Raw genomic sequence first — 21,260 nt, forward strand, 5'->3', positions numbered from 1 at the left:
ATGCTCGTCATCAGTAGATATTCTCCTGTTTACTTCTTTCCATTACAAGGCAGCAGGGTTGGTCCATCGACTACTTCGAGCTGCAACTTTTATTGCCCCAACAATGTCTGCTCATGCTTGCATTCTTTCGAATGCTTTGCATGCCCTTTCATTTCTAACTGCTTCTTCTTCTAGTTCTTCAGTAGTCATTAGTCTTTTTCCCTTATCTCTAGGAGGCTCGCGAGGGGTCTCTGTATCACGTTCATCAGCCATGTTTTAAAAAATCTACATCACAAAAAACGACGAATCATGATACCCAAATAAGTAAGCTAATACGTAACTTTCACCACATCAAAACATTAATGTTTTTTGCAACTTATGGCATTCACTTTGTTCAATACATTTATACAAATAAAACATTCATGATTTCAATATTTTGCTAACTCAAAATATTTAAAGAAAAATTATATTTGGATAACTCAACACATGAAAATTCCATATGTTCAAGACTTTAAAACAACAAAATATATTCAGATAATTCAAAATGATCAAGACTTTAAGAAGTAAAGTAACTGAAGACATTCAATATTCTCAACATGCTTCATGAGAAGCTTCATTTGAATTGAGAATAGGTATAGGAATGACCATTCTTTGGGGGAAGAGAGAGAAAATTGATGTGCAATCCCCTAAGTCTCTCCCTTATCACAATCATGGGGGGGTATTGATTCGATATCTATTTAACATGAGCTCACATACAGCATTGATACATCCCATTTTCACATAATCTACATGTTGTTGAAGCTCTTGCTTCATCCAATGAAACAAAGATTCTTGCTAAAACAAATTTATTTGCTTTATTATCCAGCCGCAAGCATAGACATTGGACACCATGCTGTACACATCATCGCAGACAGGATCCAAAATCTCTGGGGCGACCCACTCTCTAAATTTATTGACATTATTTTTTGCTTTTGTCTTCCTCATCTCGTACTCGATGGTATTCTAGCTTGGTATTCTAGGTACAAAATTTGACGGCTATTTGGTCTCCCCTTGCTTCAGCATTAAGCCCCAATCAATTATGCCCACTCTTGGGTGATGGTCCTGGGTAAAATCCAAAACTATATTATATGCATGCAAATCGCAATGCACTACCCCTACTAGGTGGGCTACAGCCAGCAGTGCATCGACCACAACTAAAATTCTAGAGAAGGAACATGCATCAAAAACCCATGTATCCTTGCCATTTGTACTTTTGACAACACAAGATCCTCCCCTGCATTTCGCACGTCCATGATGTCGCAGTCGTAAATCATGGTGCTTAAATGTGCCTAGCCTAAAAGAAAGTTGCAACATAAATTGTCCTAGAGTGCCACCATTAAAGTATGGAAACATTGTAACCCAAGGAAACGCACAAGACAAGAGTGCAGCCTTTGCATCCCTTGCTCATGGTCGAAGGCCTCCATTTGTTTACCAATAGAGCATGCAACATACTTTTTTGCACAATAAGTAACGTGTTCTGGAAAATACGATATGCCGGCAAATTTGACCTTGTGGCAAACTCCGTATGATCCTTGTCCAATGACACCCTCCCATAAAATAGTGTCATTTGGCACCACTATCACTATTATACAATCAACATTTCTTCTCGTTCGGCTCAAGAGTCCAAATCTTGCTATATCAGCAAATTCCCTCTTTACATTTTCCTCGCCAGCTTGACCTCTAGAAACCTCGTCCAGTGCCTTTTGTTGCTTCTTGCTCAAGGCTAATTGTGTGTCTATTTCTTTTGCCCTCTTGCTCTTCCGCTTCTCCTCAGCCCATTGTGCATCACTAATCTTTCCATATCTTCTCTTGGTCTGACAATCCCAAGATCAGATACACATTTTATAATATTCCCAACAATGATGCTCAAGCATGTCTACTGGATAACATCTACTCGCATCCACTGTTAGATGTTGCTTTTATGCCATAATCAGTCTTTGTTTTGTCGCACGCAATATTTGTAATACAAACTCATCGAGTGCCACACCATTGGAAATCGTGGACTCGATAGTTGCAGGCAGCATGCGACTAAGCTCATCAATTAGCTCAAATCTAATGGCATTAGTAACCTCTTTCTTTTGATCTTTAGTGTAATTCACTTGAGCCATCTTGCGTAAAATATGTGTTGATTGTTAGTACATAGACAATGTACACATCATGTGTCATGATAATATGTGCGATGCATACCACACGTGCATGTCCTAAAATGTAAATACTAAACATGTATAATTACAACTTAGCATATTATGACTAATTTCCTAGAGTGTGCGCCATATTACATGCAATCCTAAATAAATTGAATTTATAAAATAAACATGTATATTCATAGCACAACATTTTTGTAATTTGAAATGCGCTACAACATGCAATCAACTCATTCCATTCGAAATGAAACATAAAAAATGAAATAACAATCATGATTCACATGCAATGATGAAGCAATACAAAACATTGCTTGATTTTTTATTTTAAAAATGACAAAAAAATACATCGTAAAGTGTGCTCTGAGTGTTCACTACATGCTCTACATGCCAATTAATAACACCCCATCATCGTGTTACTACTAATCTTAGCACTACAAATGGATGTGACTAAACGAGATCGGTGCTGCAATGCAAGGAGAGATGACACAACTGCCAAATGAATGACAAAGTGCCAAGCTCTCGTGTACTCGCATATCTATGTATGACAACACTAATGGTCGAGTAAATGACAAAAGTGCCGAACATTATCTCTACTTAAACACTAAAAAAACGACACATACAGCCGAGTGAACGACCATGTGCCGAATCTCGCTACCCCTCACTTCTAAGAACAACACCTATGACCGAATAAACGACCATGTGCCGAATCTCGCTACCCCTCACTTCTAAGAACAACACCTACGACCGAATAAACGACATAGTGCCGAACAATATCTATTATTTCATATGTACCAGGTGTTAGTTTCAATGACACAAACGGCTGAAAATACGATCCATGGGCCAAAGAAACCAACATACTTATGCAAACAACACATTAGGTCGAAGATATGACCCTGTGCTAAGACATAAGTACCTTTGTATGTCCTAATTAATTAAATTAATTACTTAAAATGAGACAACCCTTTATGCCGAATTAATGATACAGAGCCGAATCTTACAACATTAAAACATTAAAAGCTAATACCTTAAGAGCTGCACGCGATTGAAGGGAAGCTGGGTGGTTGGTTGGCTGGGTGGTTGAAGGCTAGAAAGGTAAGAAAATAGGAAAGGGAGAGTGGCAGGAAAGGGTGGGTGGGCCCAGCGGGGGCCACTCTTTATATAATTTTAAGCATCGCCGGGCTTCTATGACGACCTCGGTGGGTCCCGCCAAGCTTTTTGTGAAATCCGGTAGGCCTTGGTAAGAGCCCACTAGGATCGTCATAGAAGCCCGGTAGGGTTTTTGTAGGTTACCAGGTCACTGGTGACTTGTTCATGACTGGCCTCTTGATCACGTTATCAATCGCTGATCAAGAAAGGGGGTGAAATCTGGTCTTTTGAAAAGAAGTAGAGTCAAAATATTTTGAACTTATATTTTTTTACTAAATTGTCCTTAAATGATTAGGGGTATCTTCACATTGATTCACTACTAAGAAAACATATGTATCACGAGTGTTCAAGAGGTATTAAAAAACATCCTTATTTAATGGGTTTGTAAAGGCCTCTTTTCTTCATAAATTTTCTTCTGCTTTTTGTGAAAATTGATTTTAAAACCCCTTTTGTTAATTTTTTTCACATTTACAAATAAATAAACCCTCTTGTTGAACTCACGCAATAGATTAATATGTTTCTTAGTGAACACCCCAAGGTCTACCTCAATGTGTAGAGAGATGGTGAATAAAACAAGGAAGGTGTAGATGAAATGGAATCACACTAAAAACAATATAATTTAGGAACAATAGAGATAGGGGTCTTCATTGTCATTACAATTTTCATGTTTTTAAACAAACTAACCAAGATAATGACTTGACTAGTTGAAAATGTAGAGAGACCAAAAATTCAATAAAGGAAAAAGTGAGAGATGAAGAAACTCATGACTTTTTAATAAGAAATGATACAACATAATGGTGGGGATGGGTATTTTTGTGTTCATTGTGTTACCTTGCCCACATTTTTTCAGTGACTAATGTGATTGAAAATGATGGGGGGAAATGTCAATGAACACATATAATGGGGGATTCTTGTTTTCACTATGATACCTTGCCCACATTGTTTCAGTGACTAGTGTGATTGAAAATAATGGGGAAAAATGGCAATGAACATGTATATCTTCATTTTTGTTTTGTTTCCTTGTTTTCATGGGCCTCTTTATGTACTTCCTCCTCATTACTTCATCATTATGAAAAGTTTTTAACTCGTCATCATCTTTGTTTCTATTATTGCCCTCAGTTTCAAACCATCCGTCATTGTGTCCACATATATTGTTTTTGTCTTTTAAAATAATTGAGTTCATAAAAAACCAAGTTGTCTTCAAAAGTCCATTTGGTAAATTTCCCTTTAATTGAAAAGATGGTTACTTTGAAATATAAGGGCTAGTGTAGACCCTGTAAATTGAATTCATAACTTCTTTAGTTGAAAGTTGATGACCTTCGTCCTTCCTTATTCATGTCCTTTATGCAATTTTCTTCAAGTAGGCATATTTTTTTGCTATTATTGTCTTCATATGTAAACCATACCCATGTCCAGCTCTATTTTTGTCATTGCATCAATGTAAGCTCCTTGTTTTCAATCCTCTTAAACCAATGGCATGAGTAGTTTTTTTAACATGCTTTATGTATAATAATAATGTTATTAGGAATATGAGTTATCGATTATCTACTTCCTATCTTAATTGTAGATAACAAAAGAAAAAACTTTGTCCAAATTTATCATTTTTTGATTTTGTTATTGAGTAATAAGTCTTATTTTTTTTAATGAAACTTCAAATGAATAATTTTATTCCCTAGATTACTTATTGAAGTATTTCATGCCTTATATCATTTGAAGAAGAGGTAATCATATATATAAGGCATGAAATACTTCAATAAGTAATCAATTACTTTAGTATACTATAATAATAATTCTATCATTATACATAATGGTAGAATTATTATTAAAATATATTGAATTAATTGGTCAAGAGTCATGTATTATACAAATTGTAACAAATAGGTGAGTGAAATTGGTAAAATTCATGTTTTTCATCTCAAAAGAAGTGTAGTAATTGGAAGGATTTCATGCAACACTAGCATTTACCAAACACATAGGTAGTCCCTTGAATATGAAATATAAAATTGTGGTATAAAATTTAACTATGAAATATAATCCTAACGTGTTCATGATGAGAAATAGGCATCATAAAAAATATATACAAATTTAAATGACCATGATTATTATTCAAATAACATGGGTCATAACAGTCCCCCCTCTGTTGGGAATCAACTGTCCTTAGTTGTGGAATCAATGAGTGGATGGCTTCATGGCACAAGTGGTGGACAAGATCATCACATCAAACAATTTCTAAAAATAAAACCAAACAAGTGAACGCATGTAAAAGGGATCTAAGTGTCCCATACCACATAGGTCATACAAACACTCGCTGGTGAAAGATAGAAGACATAGATACATCTGGGGTAGGTATGTAAAACCAATCTAATGTCCCATACCATAGATTAATTCCACACGACACTACCTTAAGAATAGAAGTTTGAGACGGAGTAGCTAATTCCCTCTAAAACTTTCATTCCGACATAACTTTTCTCTATCCTCAAAATTAAACTACAAGTCTTATTCCAAAAATGAATTAGGTCAAAATGGAAATTCTTATCAACTTAAGATTGAAAAAAATAATCACTTACATTACTGTCAATAACTTGATGAATTCTGGGGATTTGTTCTTGATCTTCATCTTGTAATTGTCTGACTAAATTCTCGGGATTTGTTTTTAATCTTGATGAAGTCTTGAGAGTTATTTTTTTGATCTTAATCTTAATCTTGTAATTGTCTGACTAAATTTCAAAAATTATAATCTTTGAATAGGTTTATAATTCTTGAATTTGTGAATCTTTACTTGTAAACAATGAAATCTAAAGGGGATCTTGATCTTAAGCTTAATCTTAAACTTGAAATCAGAACTTGAATAAAGATAGACATCTTTCACCCTAATTGATAGCAAGAACTTGATATACTAGTAATGAATCTTGGGTTAGATTAAAAATACTTGAATGGTCAAAAATTGAGAGATTAGTCTTTAATTAATCATAATTATAATTCTTGAATAAATCTTATTCTTAAGGGGTTTAAATCTTGTGGTTGAGTATATCTTTGACTTAGAGCAATTCTTGGTATAGAAAGAATCTTGTACTTGGATAGATCTTAAACTAGAACACTTGAAAATTTAGACAAAATCTTGTACTTGGATAGATCTTAAACTAGAACACTTGAAAATTTAGACAAAATCTTGTACTTGGATAGATCTTAAACTAGAACACTTGAAAATTTAAACAAAACTTTACTTGAATTGGTATAAACTTCATAATTGTGATTGGTATATAACTTAAGCTTGGTTTCTAGTCACTTGAGAGCTATTTCTTTACTGTTCTGATCATCACTAAATTCGATGAATTGATAACTTGAATGGAGAAACTTGATTGGTTCTTGAATCTTCAAATTGGTCTTAATCTTCTATGAAATGTCTAGCAATCATTTTTACTTGAATTTTTGCAACTAGATCTTGAAGATAACTTTTGCTAATCTTGTCTTGATCTTTCTATTTAAGTCATGGTATCTAAAATTCTTTTCAGGAGCTAAAGTTTTCTAACTAGGTCTAGAAACAAAGAATATTAAAAAAACAGATACAAAAGCAAACAAGAAATTGTGTACAATAAATAATTTTTAACACATACCTCCACCTTTGGTTAGTGTGTCGAGTGCGTTAACCTCTTCGGTGTCAAGATGTTCCTGAATTGTACGGTGGTGCAGATATTCACCCATTTCTTAACAATTAAAAGAAATAGGAAAAATTAAAAACAAGAGAAAAGATAGGATTTCTTATCTCATATGGAACGTCGAACTAGATGTGAGTCCTGCCAAGTTAGCTCAATACACAAATGCATAATTTTTTTCAAGAAATAATCCATGTACTCTTTAAAATAAGCTTGAATAATTAAAGCTTCAATCACTTGTGCAAAATTAAAGTAACTTTACTAAATCATCATTGTTAGTTCATCCTCATGGTCGACTCGTGAAAAAGCTTACATAAAGATCATATTACACAAAGCTTATTTTTTTTAAAAAAAAACTTAACAAAGCTTTATAATAAAAGCTTTTTCAAGCATTTTCAGCCTGAAACTATGAGCTCAACTAACCCAAATTTAGAGAAGAGCTCAGCTAACCCAAATTTAGAGAAGAGGTGATATATTTATAGATATGGTCCTCTTTTTTTTTTTTACTAAGCTTATATCAAAGCTTTATACTAAGCTTTATCTCATAAAGCTTTTAATATTAAATTTATCACGCTTATTAAAAAGCTAATGAAAGCTTTACTAAAACTTGTATCCTGGCACGCCAAAGGCTGGAGCGTAAAAAGGAAACAGCCCACTAAAGAATTCACAGCATCTAATATAGAAATAAAAATTAAACATTTGAAGCTTATAAAGCTTTTAAATATAAGCTTTGTAATAATCAAAGCTTTAAGCATCATTAAGCTCAAATTCTAAAAATTGCTAATATAAGCTTTGTAAATCAAAGCTTTTAAGCATTATTAAGCATAATTAGCTAAAGTGAGGTTTGAAAATTCCTTCCCTGCAGCTCTCGCCGCCAGCAATAGGATGGAGAAAGGAGAGAAAAAAAAATAAAAATTAAAAGAAAAAAAATTTTCTGCGCTTCGCACAGCTGGATGGAGATAGAAGCGCTTCGTCGGATGGAGATAGAAGCGCGAAGCGCGCTGCCGTCGCTGCCACTGCCGGATACGAAGGAGGGAGAAAGAGATTGGGAAATTATATATATATATATAAATCTAAGCTTGTGCCCAGCGCAGCGCAGAGGAGGAAAAATTAAATAAAACCAAATTAATTTTTGAGAAGACTCTTGAATAATTCTCAACCTTCTATTATAGAAACTAAGCAAAGAGAAGGTTTAGCAATTCTGATTATGGCTCTCCATGCTCCTCTGCTTGCTCTTTCAATCCGTACAGACAGATTAGGAAGAGGATTAGTGAAGAGGAAGGTGGTTTAATGGTTTTGAGAAACCCACTAATGGTTTTTCACCTAGTTTTATCCTTTGGGTAATAGATTGATGGAAATTGATTACCCAATGGTCAAAAACAAGCTTAATTTGATCCATACATAAACAAAAATCCCTAAACGTGTTCTTCTTCAATTTAAATTCAAGAAAATTACCAAAATCACCTCTATTTTTGTGTTTTTTGTCTCTTTCACCTCTTTTGACCACCTTCAAGAAAATTAAATTACACCAAAGCTCTGATACCACTGCAACCGGACCTTTAATTTTCTTGAAGAGAATAATCAAAAGACTCATAAAAATTATATCAAACATTAAAACAACTACTTGAATTAAATTAAAAATTAAAACATATAACAAAACATAGAGTAAGAGAAAGAAATACATCACCATCAACACAAGGCAACCAAGACTGGGTGCAATCTTCCCCCCCCAACGTGAGTGGCTTCTTCTCGCGTGGGTATTTTTATATATTCCAAAAAGTAGGCTTTCAGCCAAAAATAAAGTATACATCCATATTTGGACTTTGCCATTTAATTAGCCTTTGTCCTCAAACCTTCTAAGGTTTGCACAATTTTTCTAATACAATAATCTAACTTGTGCACATATGCACATTACAAAATAAATCAACTAATGCTCGTACGCACACTGTACAATAAATTGACGCGTGCACACACACACATCACTCTGATGTCAAAATAATATCAAATGCCATAATACAGCCACAAAATATTGTGAGATCTGTCCACATGCCATGACTCAATCCATCGGTACCCTCGCACTGTGCAACACCTAAATCGGTACCCTTGCACACCTCATCACCTAAACTCATAAACATAAACCACGTCTGTAGTAACAATCAATTGACATCACATCAATCAATCCTAACATGTTCATGATGAGAAATAGGCATCATAAAAAATATATACAAATTTAAATGACCATGATTATTATTCAAATAACATGGGTCATAACAAATATTTTCTAGAGTGAAAGGAGTGAAAAGTCACCTTGTTCAAGTTTTTCCACAATGAGAGGCATGAGAAAAAATCCCACTAGGTGGATGTGAAATTTTAGCTAATGTGGTTTTCCCCTCTAGCAATACATGTCTACATTTTTCCGTATACCATTAGCTCCCAAGTTAGCCTAAAACGTTTTGTTTTCTAAAATAAGACAAATCGCATGCTGGCTTAATTGATGTTGTGAATTATTAGATGTAATTGTGCCTTATTATAAGTAAGGTCATGGAAAAAGAATAATTTCAAAATTGAACTTAGTACTGGTTTTATTGAAAAATCTGTCCACATGCATGAATTGGTTGTTTTCTAATTCATCCATTTTATGCTGAATATATATACTAGCATCACCAAGTATCAGTGTTTTAAGACCATCATGCAATAGTATGGTTTAATTTCTTTAATGCTTTTTAGTTTTTAACAAATCAACAAAATTTATGGAGCCTACTCCCAAATGAGTGTGCATAAATTAACCACAACAATGGAGGCCCCATAAACTATATCGAATTCTCTCAATCAAGTGTTTCATCTTATTGAGAGGAAGCTCAATCAATGCATTTTTGAATTATTACTTGGTTTGATGTATGTGTACATAAAATTTTTGATCTATTTGACTTAATTTATGCATCTTATATTTTTTGGGATACATGATTAGTCCCATATTTTTATGGTCTTATTTTTTAAGTTTGGAATTTGTACTACTTCTTGGAGGTCAAGTTTGTCAAATTTCAAGGAGCATTGCAAAAGTTATGGGCCGATCAAGTTACCCACATAAAAAAGACTCCTTGAATTACCCAAGCTTGCATCTACCCCCAAACTAATCATCTTTATTTGATATTTGAAGGCACCACTCTTTTTAAGAAAACATTTCTTTCTACATTCAAAATTACTATTTGTTTATATAATATTAGAAATAAAGGATCAAAATTTTGGGCACAATCAGCTTGTTTTAATATCTATATTTTAGAAAAGAAGTAGAAAATAAAAAAACTATACATTCATCAAAATAATTCAACCATTTAGGAGAGAAGCATATCATTATTCACACCATGGGTATTAAAGTACATTGATGAAGCATACCACCCATGATCTAATCACAATATAATAACTAGAAATAGGCATAGATTTGGAAACTTTTAAAAATTAAAAAGAGAATAGTGTCCAATTTGATATTTTAAAAAATAAAATGCATGAACAATAAGAGAAGGTTGGTGTAGATGAATAAGCACATGGTTGAAAATAGTTAAAATGAGACAAAAGTGGAGGTGGGCATGTTCATCATCCATTTTCCCGATACTTTCAACCAAAATAGCCAAAATATTGTGGAAGTGGGCGTGAGTTTATAAGAATGCATTAATATATTACATATCAATAAATATAAAATTCCTATCTTGAAGTAAATCATAAAAAAGTGGGATGAATTTTTGTCTTTTGAAAATATAATGATAATCTAAAATTTAACTTGTTTTTTTTTCTAAATTTCCATTTACACAAATTACGATTATCTTCTTTTTTTCTTCTTCTAAAGTTCCATTTAAACAAATTAGGGTTATCGTCACATATGAGAACTAGTGGTAATCCTCTAGATTTAGTTAAGTTCAAGATTATTTTGCTTTCAAGGGGTGAACTACTAAGAAACCTTTGCATCACTTGCATTCAAGAGGGATTTAAAAAAAAACTTATTTAATGGGGGTTGTAATTGCCTCTTTTCTTCAAAAAATTTCACCTGATTTGATTTTAAAAACTCCTCTTCTTAAATTTTGTCACATTTCCAAAATAATAAACCCTTTGTGTTGAACTCATGTGGTACATTTACTTGTTTCTAGCTGAACCCTTTGAGGTTTGCTTCAATGGGTAGAGAGATGGTGAATAAAAGAAGTTGTATATGTAAGGGAATCACACTAAAAACAAGATAATTTAGGAACAATGGAGATAGGGATCATCTTTGTCATTACAATTTTCAGGTTTTCAAACAAACTACCCAAGATAATAAGTTGACTAGTTGAAAATGTATAAAAACCAGAAAATAAATTAATGAAAAAGTGAGAGATGAAGAAACTCATAACTTTTAAAAAAGAAATGATACAAGATAATGATTGGGATGTGGATTTTTGTGTCCATTGTTGTGATACCTTGCTCATATTTGTTTATTGACTAGTGTGATTGAAAATGCTTGGGGAAAATGACAATGAGCATACATATATCTCCATTTTTGTCTTATTTCCTTTTTTTCACGGGCATCTTTATGGACTTTTTCCTCCTCTTGTTGCTTCATCATTATGCAAATTTTCAAACTAGTCAACATCTCTTTCTTTCTATTATTGACCTTAGTTTCAAACCATTCATAATCATGTCACCTCTATTGTTTTCATTATACGTATGTGTGCTCTTCTCCACCATTATTTGCAATATAGACCATGGTGTTAGTAATTCCAGCCTTCTTCAATATATGGATTATATCTTTTCATAATGTAGTCAATACAATGGGGTGCCTCTTATCTTCTTTTCTTGAAATATAGACCAATGTGCAATATAGACCATGGTGTTACTAACACCATGCAATATAGACCATGGTGTTAGTAATTCCAGCCTTCTTCAGTATATGGATTATATCTTTTCATAATGTAGTCAATACAATGGGGTGCCTCTTATCTTCTTTTCTTGAATGTGAGTAAGAAGTCCATTGTTTCAATTATTGAGGTAGAGAGATGGTGAATAAAAGAAGGTGTATATGAAAGGCAATCACACTAAAAACAAGATAATTTAGGGACAATGGAGATAACATCTCATGTTCCTAGAATCATGCCTAAGGGGCTAGGGACACCCCTTGGAAGTACTATATGTAGTCCACACCCCTCGAGGGCTTTTCACCACACCCTTGCAGTTGTAGCAAGTAGCACACACCCAAGCAACGCAATGGAGAAAATCCTTGGCATCACACTCTCCTCATACTATCCTTCTCTCATGTGCCCTTGCAACAAGGTGATGTGGATACACAGGGTAATGGAGAGCAGCAAGAACAAGCCGATATCAACAATGAAGAGGAGCAAGCAATTGAAGAGGAGCAACTAGAGCAAGATCCAAATGAAGAGGTGCAAACCAAGGAAGCTGAAAAACATGTTGAGGAAGAAGACATAGATGATGAAGACATCCTTCATCAAGGGACTTTTAATGATGAGGATGCTGAAATGTACATAGACATAGATCTCTTTGGGGCTACTAATCTTAATGAGGATGATAGAATAGATAATGATTTTTAAAATGATGTATCTTAATGATTATGCAAATAGTTATGACATATTTGTAATGGTTTTATGACATTGAAGGTTGTTTACCATTGTTAATGTTTACCATCATAATCACTACTGTAGGAGCAAGTTGATATAGTTTTACCAATGTTGTTTATCATTGTTAATGTTTGTCATATGGTTCTTTCATTCATTGTTTACCGTGTAATTTTCATTAGACACAAGTTTGTCATATGGTTTTTTGTCCAACAGGCCATGGGTGACTCACCGCCCTACGACTACAGTCCAGATTTCTCATTTAATCCTACACCGCAGGGCATGAGTCCCCAGCAGTTATATGGTTTTCTTTCGTCCATGACTCCAGAGCAGAGAGCCATGGCTCAGAGTTATTGGGGTTCTGGAGCAGGGACATCTGCCTCACCATCTGGCTTCCCGACGCCAGTTCCCACACCCGTGGGTACGACAGCAGCTCCCACACCTCATACCACATAGCCTTCCACTCCTCTTACAGCTCGATCTACCACCTCTTCACATAGACGGCGCTCACGTAGTAGGTCTTCAGGGGGAGGTTGTTGTGGTGGTAGTGCCACAGGTGCTGTGACACCACCACCACGTGAGCGTCGTCCTTCGCTCTCATCTGTTGATAGCACACCCATAGGGTCACCTTCCACTCCTTGGGGTGCACATCTCCTTGCCGCTTAATGAACGAGATCAAAGCAGTGCGATTCTGAATGCGTCCGCTTAATGAACGAGATCAAACAATCCAGCCTAATCCAGAAACCGGGAGTGGAGAGTTACTTGGAAGCGCTAGGGAACTTGATGGCTGGAAATTACTACTGGACCAGTATCTCTTCCCGTTACACCCCGGATGGCATCCCTCGACAAGCCAATACTGCAAATCTCCCTTTCGACCCTGAATGGGTAGCTCATTTGGAGGAGCTCCAAGCCTCCAAAGGGAACTGCAGGGCTTCCTGTTAAGACAACTATGGAGCACAAATAAACATCGCACATGCTACTGCAATAAATCGGGCTCGTTCTGGCTGGGATTTGAGAATCGCACTGCTTTATCAAGTCGCAAGCTTTGGAAAGGGCGTCTTCCAGGTTAGAGAACTCGTCATTGAGTAACATCACGGCAAGGATATTGAAGTAATCGCCCTTGGCAGCCTCGGCTTCAAAAGAACACACATCGTTCACCCAGGCGACATGGCCTATTACAGCCTCATGGAGTTGACAAATAAGAGGATGGGACAGTGTCTCTTCATCTAGCTCTATATGTAGCGAGTACTCCATGAGGAGACATAATGGCCTCACACCAACGGCTTTCCCACGATTTCGGATGAACGTTTCTACTTGTGGAACTGTTCCCGATTTGCGGAACGGGCCATGATCTTCGGCAGCAGCAACCAAGTCTATCATGATCTGAAACAGTCGAGATTGCTGTGTAGGAGTCAAATCCTCCATCACTTCCGTCCACCAGCTCCACCCACTGTGCATGACAGCACTGGCCACACCAGGATTGATGGTGCTGTCAAGATCAGAAATGGTTTTTGAATGAAAGAAGCTGGCCACACCACGGATGACTTCAGCTCGCGAAGAGCCAGTTGCCTGCAGGGTCTGGTCTGGCACGTCCAGTTTGCCATCAAAGAAGCAAAACCAGGTGAGATATTTGGCACTTGCAGTCACACGCTTCGTATCAATACTATTGGCAAAGAAGAGGCATCCGAGGAAAGGGTACTGGCAAGTGAGGAACAACTTCCCCTCAGGGGATTGAGGGTCCAGGTTGAAGTGAGACAAAGACCAAGAGTCGCAAGTTTCCATGATAGAGAGAACGTGAGGGTGGCAATTCAAGGGGAAGCAACACTGGAGAGGGGGGATGATAGGGAGGGAGACGTTATGGAGTGTGGGCAATGGCAACTCCACATTATGGAGAATGGGTTGGGCATTGCAGGTGATCAAATGTGCATTATGGAGGGGAATAAAACGGCAGCTGGTGGAGCTACTATGTACTAGGAGCGAATGAGGAAGAGTGTATACTGAAGAGAAGGCATTGCAACACTACTACATGTTAGCCTAATACCGGCGCTTATACCGGCATCATTTAACGGGGTCTAAAAAAGCCCCGTCATCGGTATAAACGCCGGTATAAGCGCCGAAACCATAGCGTCGGTATAAGCGTCGGGTAATAATACCGGCGCCTATACCGTTATCTATACCGACGCTCACCGGGGGGTAATACTACCGACGGCTAAAGCGGCGTCTATACCGGTGCATATACCGTGTTATATACCGGGGTGAACACCGGGGTGTATACCGACGTAAATACCGAGATATATACCTATGCATATACCGACGCCAGTACCGGGGAATATACCGACGCTGTAGCAAAAATTTTTTTTGGGCAGAATAGTGCTGCCTGGCTGTTGCCTGGCTGCCTGCAATGAGCAGGATCAACAACACCAAATAGACAGCACCATTCTGTCTAAAATAGAGCACAAAAACAACCGTGCTCGTTTTTTTATTTTCTTGATCGACAAACAAGAAATTAAATTAAACATTAATACTCAAGAATGTTTTGATCATATTTCATTAGTTTGAAGGTCATCTTACATCATGGTAATGCCTCCCAATTGACGGTCTCTCCTTCTTCTTCAAGCATCTCAAACTCAAACAAGGCCACAAGGCCATGTTTGTGAGCGTACTTCTCCTCTCGCCTACTTGGTGGGCGATTCATGGCCAACTCCTGCACAAACGATTAACAATTATAACTTTTAGAAATCAACATTTAGCCCACATACATACATTTACATAAATAAAATTGCTACAAACACTTACGAATTCATGGCGCATGGTTTCGTAACCACCACTCCCAAGATGAGAAGCCCCTACTGTTTGGAGTCTTGCCCTTGCCGCCTCTCTTTGTTGTTGAAACCTCTCTGGTGTCTCGGTGAGCTCCTGAGCAATGGCTGCCCACTCCTTGTCATCTAGCCAAACAGGTTTCTCTTTCCCCTCTCTAAATGCGTCCCTCGCCTCTGACCTATGATGCCCCATCAAAATGCGAGCTGTATACTGTATCCACTCATTAGAGACGACATTCATAGGGTCAGATGGCTGAAACTCTTGCTTTATCTTTGTATTTATATAATTTTTCTTCCCCTTGTCTTGCTGATCCCATTTAGTCATGACAGAGTCGTGAAACTGTATAGTGCACAATTATCGAATGCGTGTCTTCATTGCCTTCCCTGCACTATCCATTATTGGTGCCCCATCCCTAATTGTGTAAATCTTGTTGTTGTCATGGTCATGTGCACCCCAAGGAGTGGAAGGTGACCCTATGGGTGTGCTATCAACAGATGAGAGCGAAGGACGACGCTCACGTGGTGGTGGTGTCACAGCATCTGTGGCACTACCACCACAACAACCTCCCCCTGAAGACCTACTACGTGAGCGCCGTCTATGTGAAGAGGTGGTAGATCGAGCTGTAAGAGGAGTGGAAGGCTATGTGGTATGAGGTGTGGGAGCTGCTGTCGTACCCACGGGTGTGGGAACTGGCGTCGGGAAGCCAGATGGTGAGGCAGATGTCCCTGCTCCAGAACCCCAATAACTCTGAGCCATGGCTCTCTGCTCTGGAGTCATGGACGAAAGAAAACCATATAACTGCTGGGGACTCATGCCCTGCGGTGTAGGATTAAATGAGAAATCTGGACTGTAGTCGTAGGGCGGTGAGTCACCCATGGCCTGTTGGACAAAAAACCATATGACAAACTTGTGTCTAATGAAAATTACACGGTAAACAATGAATGAAAGAACCATATGACAAACATTAACAATGATAAACAACATTGGTAAAACTATATCAACTTGCTCCTACAGTAGTGATTATGATGGTAAACATTAACAATGGTAAACAACCTTCAATGTCATAAAACCATTACAAATATGTCATAACTATTTGCATAATCATTAAGATACATCATTTTAAAAATCATTATCTATTCTATCATCCTCATTAAGATTAGTAGCCCCAAAGAGATCTATGTCTATGTACATTTCAGCATCCTCATCATTAAAAGTCCCTTGATGAAGGATGTCTTCATCATCTATGTCTTCTTCCTCAACATGTTTTTCAGCTTCCTTGGTTTGCACCTCTTCATTTGGATCTTGCTCTAGTTGCTCCTCTTCAATTGCTTGCTCCTCTTCATTGTTGATATCGGCTTGTTCTTGCTGCTCTCCATTACCCTGTGTATCCACATCACCTTGTTGCAAGGGCACATGAGAGAAGGATAGTATGAGGAGAGTGTGATGCCAAGGATTTTCTCCATTGCGTTGCTTGGGTGTGTGCTACTTGCTACAACTGCAAGGGTGTGGTGAAAAGCCCTCGAGGGGTGTGGACTACATATAGTACTTCCAAGGGGTGTCCCTAGCCCCTTAGGCATGATTCTAGGAACATGAGATGTTATCTCCATTGTCCCTAAATTATCTTGTTTTTAGTGCGATTGCCTTTCATATACACCTTCTTTTATTCACCATCTCTCTACCTCAATAATTGAAACAATGGACTTCTTACTCACATTCAAGAAAAGAAGATAAGAGGCACCCCATTGTATTGACTACATTATGAAAAGATATAATCCATATACTGAAGAAGGCTGGAATTACTAACACCATGGTCTATATTGCATGGTGTTAGTAACACCATGGTCTATATTGCACATTGGTCTATATTTCAAGAAAAGAAGATAAGAGGCACCCCATTGTATTGACTACATTATGAAAAGATATAATCCATATATTGAAGAAGGCTGGAATTACTAACACCATGGTCTATATTGCAAATAATGGTGGAGAAGAGCACACATACGTATAATGAAAACAATAGAGGTGACATGATTATGAATGGTTTGAAACTAAGGTCAATAATAGAAAGAAAGATGTTGACTAGTTTGAAAATTTGCATAATGATGAAGCAACAAGAGGAGGAAAAAGTCCATAAAGATGCCCGTGAAAAAAAGGAAATAAGACAAAAATGGAGATATATGTGTGCTCATTGTCATTTTCCCCAAGCATTTTCAATCACACTAGTAAATAAACAAATATGAGCAAGGTATCACAACAATGGACACAAAAATCCACATCCCAATCATTATCTTGTATCATTTCTTTTTTAAAAGTTATGAGTTTCTTCATCTCTCACTTTTTCATTAATTTATTTTCTGGTTTTTATACATTTTCAACTAGTCAACTTATTATCTTGGGTAGTTTGTTTGAAAACCTGAAAATTGTAATGACAAAGATGATCCCTATCTCCATTGTTCCTAAATTATCTTGTTTTTAGTGTGATTCCCTTACATATACAACTTCTTTTATTCACCATCTCTCTACCCATTGAAGCAAACCTCAAAGGGTTCAGCTAGAAACAAGTAAATGTACCACATGAGTTCAACACAAAGGGTTTATTATTTTGGAAATGTGACAAAATTTAAGAAGAGGAGTTTTTAAAATCAAATCAGGTGAAATTTTCTGAAGAAAAGAGGCAATTACAACCCCCATTAAATAAGTTTTTTTTAAAATCCCTCTTGAATGCAAGTGATGCAAAGGTTTCTTAGTAGTTCACCCCTTGAAAGCAAAATAATCTTGAACTTAACTAAATCTAGAGGATTACCACTAGTTCTCATATGTGACGATAACCCTAATTTGTTTAAATGGAACTTTAGAAGAAGAAAAAAAGAAGATAATCGTAATTTGTGTAAATGGAAATTTAGAAAAAAAAACAAGTTAAATTTTAGATTATCATTATATTTTCAAAAGACAAAAATTCATCCCACTTTTTTATGATTTACTTCAAGATAGGAATTTTATATTTATTGATATATAATATATTAATGCATTCTTATAAACTCACGCCCACTTCCACAATATTTTGGCTATTTTGGTTGAAAGTATCGGGAAAATGGATGATGAACATGCCCACCTCCACTTTTGTCTCATTTTAACTATTTTCAACCATGTGCTTATTCATCTACACCAACCTTCTCTTATTGTTCATGCATTTTATTTTTTAAAATATCAAATTGGACACTATTCTCTTTTTAATTTTTAAAAGTTTCCAAATCTATGCCTATTTCTAGTTATTATATTGTGATTAGATCATGGGTGGTATGCTTCATCAATGTACTTTAATACCCATGGTGTGAATAATGATATGCTTCTCTCCTAAATGGTTGAATTATTTTGATGAATGTATAGTTTTTTTATTTTCTACTTCTTTTCTAAAATATAGATATTAAAACAAGCTGATTGTGCCCAAAATTTTGATCCTTTATTTCTAATATTATATAAACAAATAGTAATCTTGATGGTAGAAAGAAATGTTTTCTTAAAAAGAGTGGTGCCTTCAAATATCAAAAAAAGATGATTAGTTTGGGGGTAGATGCAAGCTTGGGTAATTCAAGGAGTCTTTTTTATGTGGGTAACTTGATCGGCCCATAACTTTTGCAATGCTCCTTGAAATTTGACAAACTTGACCTCCAAGAAGTAGTACAAATTCCAAACTTAAAAAATAAGACCATAAAAATATGGGACTAATCATGTATCCCAAAAAATATAAGATGCATAAATTAAGTCAAATAGATCAAAAATTTTATGTACACATACATCAAACCAAGTAATAATTCAAAAATGCATTGATTGAGCTTCCTCTCAATAAGATGAAACACTTGATTGAGAGAATTCGATATAGTTTATGGGGCCTCCATTGTTGTGGTTAATTTATGCACACTCATTTGGGAGTAGGCTCCATAAATTTTGTTGATTTGTTGATTTTGTTGATATGGTTTTTTGTCCAACAGGCCATGGGTGACTCACCGCCCTACGACTACAGTCCAGATTTCTCATTTAATCCTACACCGCAGGGCATGAGTCCCCAGCAGTTATATGGTTTTCTTTCGTCCATGACTCCAGAGCAGAGAGCCATGGCTCAGAGTTATTGGGGTTCTGGAGCAGGGACATCTGCCTCACCATCTGGCTTCCCGACGCCAGTTCCCACACCCGTGGGTACGACAGCAGCTCCCACACCTCATATCACATAGCCTTCCACTCCTCTTACAGCTCGATCTACCACCTCTTCACATAGACGGCGCTCACGTAGTAGGTCTTCAGGGGGAGGTTGTTGTGGTGGTAGTGCCACAGATGCTGTGACACCACCACCACGTGAGCGTCGTCCTTCGCTCTCATCTGTTGATAGCACACCCATAGGGTCACCTTCCACTCCTTGGGGTGCACATGACCATGACAACAACAAGATTTACACAATTAGGGATGGGGCACCAATAATGGATAGTGCAGGGAAGGCAATGAAGACACGCATTCGATAATTGTGCACTATACAGTTTCACGACTCTGTCATGACTAAATGGGATCAGCAAGACAAGGGGAAGAAAAATTATATAAATACAAAGATAAAGCAAGAGTTTCAACCATCTGACCCTATGAATGTCGTCTCTAATGAGTGGATACAGTATACAGCTCGCATTTTGATGGGGCATCGTAGGTCAGAGGCGAGGGACGCATTTAGAGAGGGGAAAGAGAAACCTGTTTGGCTAGATGACAAGGAGTGGGCAGCCATTGCTCAGGAGCTCACCGAGACACCAGAGAGGTTTCAACAACAAAGAGAGGCGGCAAGGGCAAGACTCCAAACAGTAGGGGCTTCTCATCTTGGGAGTGGTGGTTACGAAACCATGCGCCATGAATTCGTAAGTGTTTGTAGCAATTTTATTTATGTAAATGTATGTATGTGGGCTAAATGTTGATTTCTAAAAGTTATAATTGTTAATCGTTTGTGCAGGAGTTGGCCATGAATCGCCCACCAAGTAGGCGAGAGGAGAAGTACGCTCACAAACATGGCCTTGTGGCCTTGTTTGAGTTTGAGATGCTTGAAGAAGAAGGAGAGACCGTCAATTGGGAGGCATTACCATGATGTAAGATGACCTTCAAACTAATGAAATATGATCAAAACATTCTTGAGTATTAATGTTTAATTTAATTTCTTGTTTGTCGATCAGGAAAATAAAAAAACGAGCACGGTTGTTTTTGTGCTCTATTTTAGACAGAATGGTGCTGTCTGTTTGCTGTTGTTGATCCTGCTCATTACAGGCAGCCAAGCAACAGCCAGGCAGCACTATTCTCCCAAAAATTTTTTTTTGCTACAGCGTCGGTATATTCCCCGGTACTGGCGTCGGTATATGCATAGGTATATATCTCGGTATTTACGTCGGTATACACCCCGGTGTTCACCCCGGTATATAACACGGTATATGCACCGGTATAGACGCCGGTTTAGCCGTCGGTAGTATTACCCCCGGTGAGCGTCGGTATAGATAACGGTATAGGCGCCGGTATTATTACCCGACGCTTATACTGACGCTATGGTTCCGGCGCTTATACCGGCGTTTATACCGATGACGGGGCTTTTTTAGACCCCGTTAAATGACGCCGGTATAAGCGCCGGTATTAGGCTAACATGTAGTAGTGTTGCAATGCCTTCTCTTCAGTATACACTCTTCCTCATTCGCTCCTAGTACATAGTAGCTCCACCAGCTGCCGTTTTATTCCCCTCCATAATGCACATTTGATCACCTGCAATGCCCAACCCATTCTCCATAATGTGGAGTTGCCATTGCCCACACTCCATAACGTCTCCCTCCCTATCATCCCCCCTCTCCAGTGTTCCTTCCCCTTGAATT

At 37.2% G+C, this 21,260-nt stretch overlaps 1 protein-coding gene across 1 annotated transcript; it reads right to left on the reverse strand.

The window, feature by feature from the left end:
* Positions 1-13,329: 13,329 nt before the first annotated feature.
* Positions 13,330-14,340, reverse strand: LOC147606249 (microbial Terpene synthase-like protein 13). The gene has a single exon (XM_086792933.1). It carries the CDS (start codon positions 14,338-14,340, stop codon positions 13,330-13,332), a length of 1,011 nt encoding a protein of 336 aa, XP_086649059.1.
* Between the last annotated feature and the right edge of the window lie 6,920 nt (positions 14,341-21,260).

The sequence above is a fragment of the Cibotium barometz genome, chromosome 58, assembly GCF_041138505.1.
Source record: "Cibotium barometz isolate CiBa-2024 chromosome 58, ASM4113850v1, whole genome shotgun sequence".
Classification (NCBI taxonomy): Eukaryota; Viridiplantae; Streptophyta; class Polypodiopsida; order Cyatheales; family Cibotiaceae; genus Cibotium; species Cibotium barometz.

Bases quoted from the DNA above. Each gene is read 5' to 3' on its own strand.
- LOC147606249 (XM_086792933.1), bottom strand. From the start codon at position 14,340: ATGGAAACTTGCGACTCTTGGTCTTTGTCTCACTTCAACCTGGACCCT.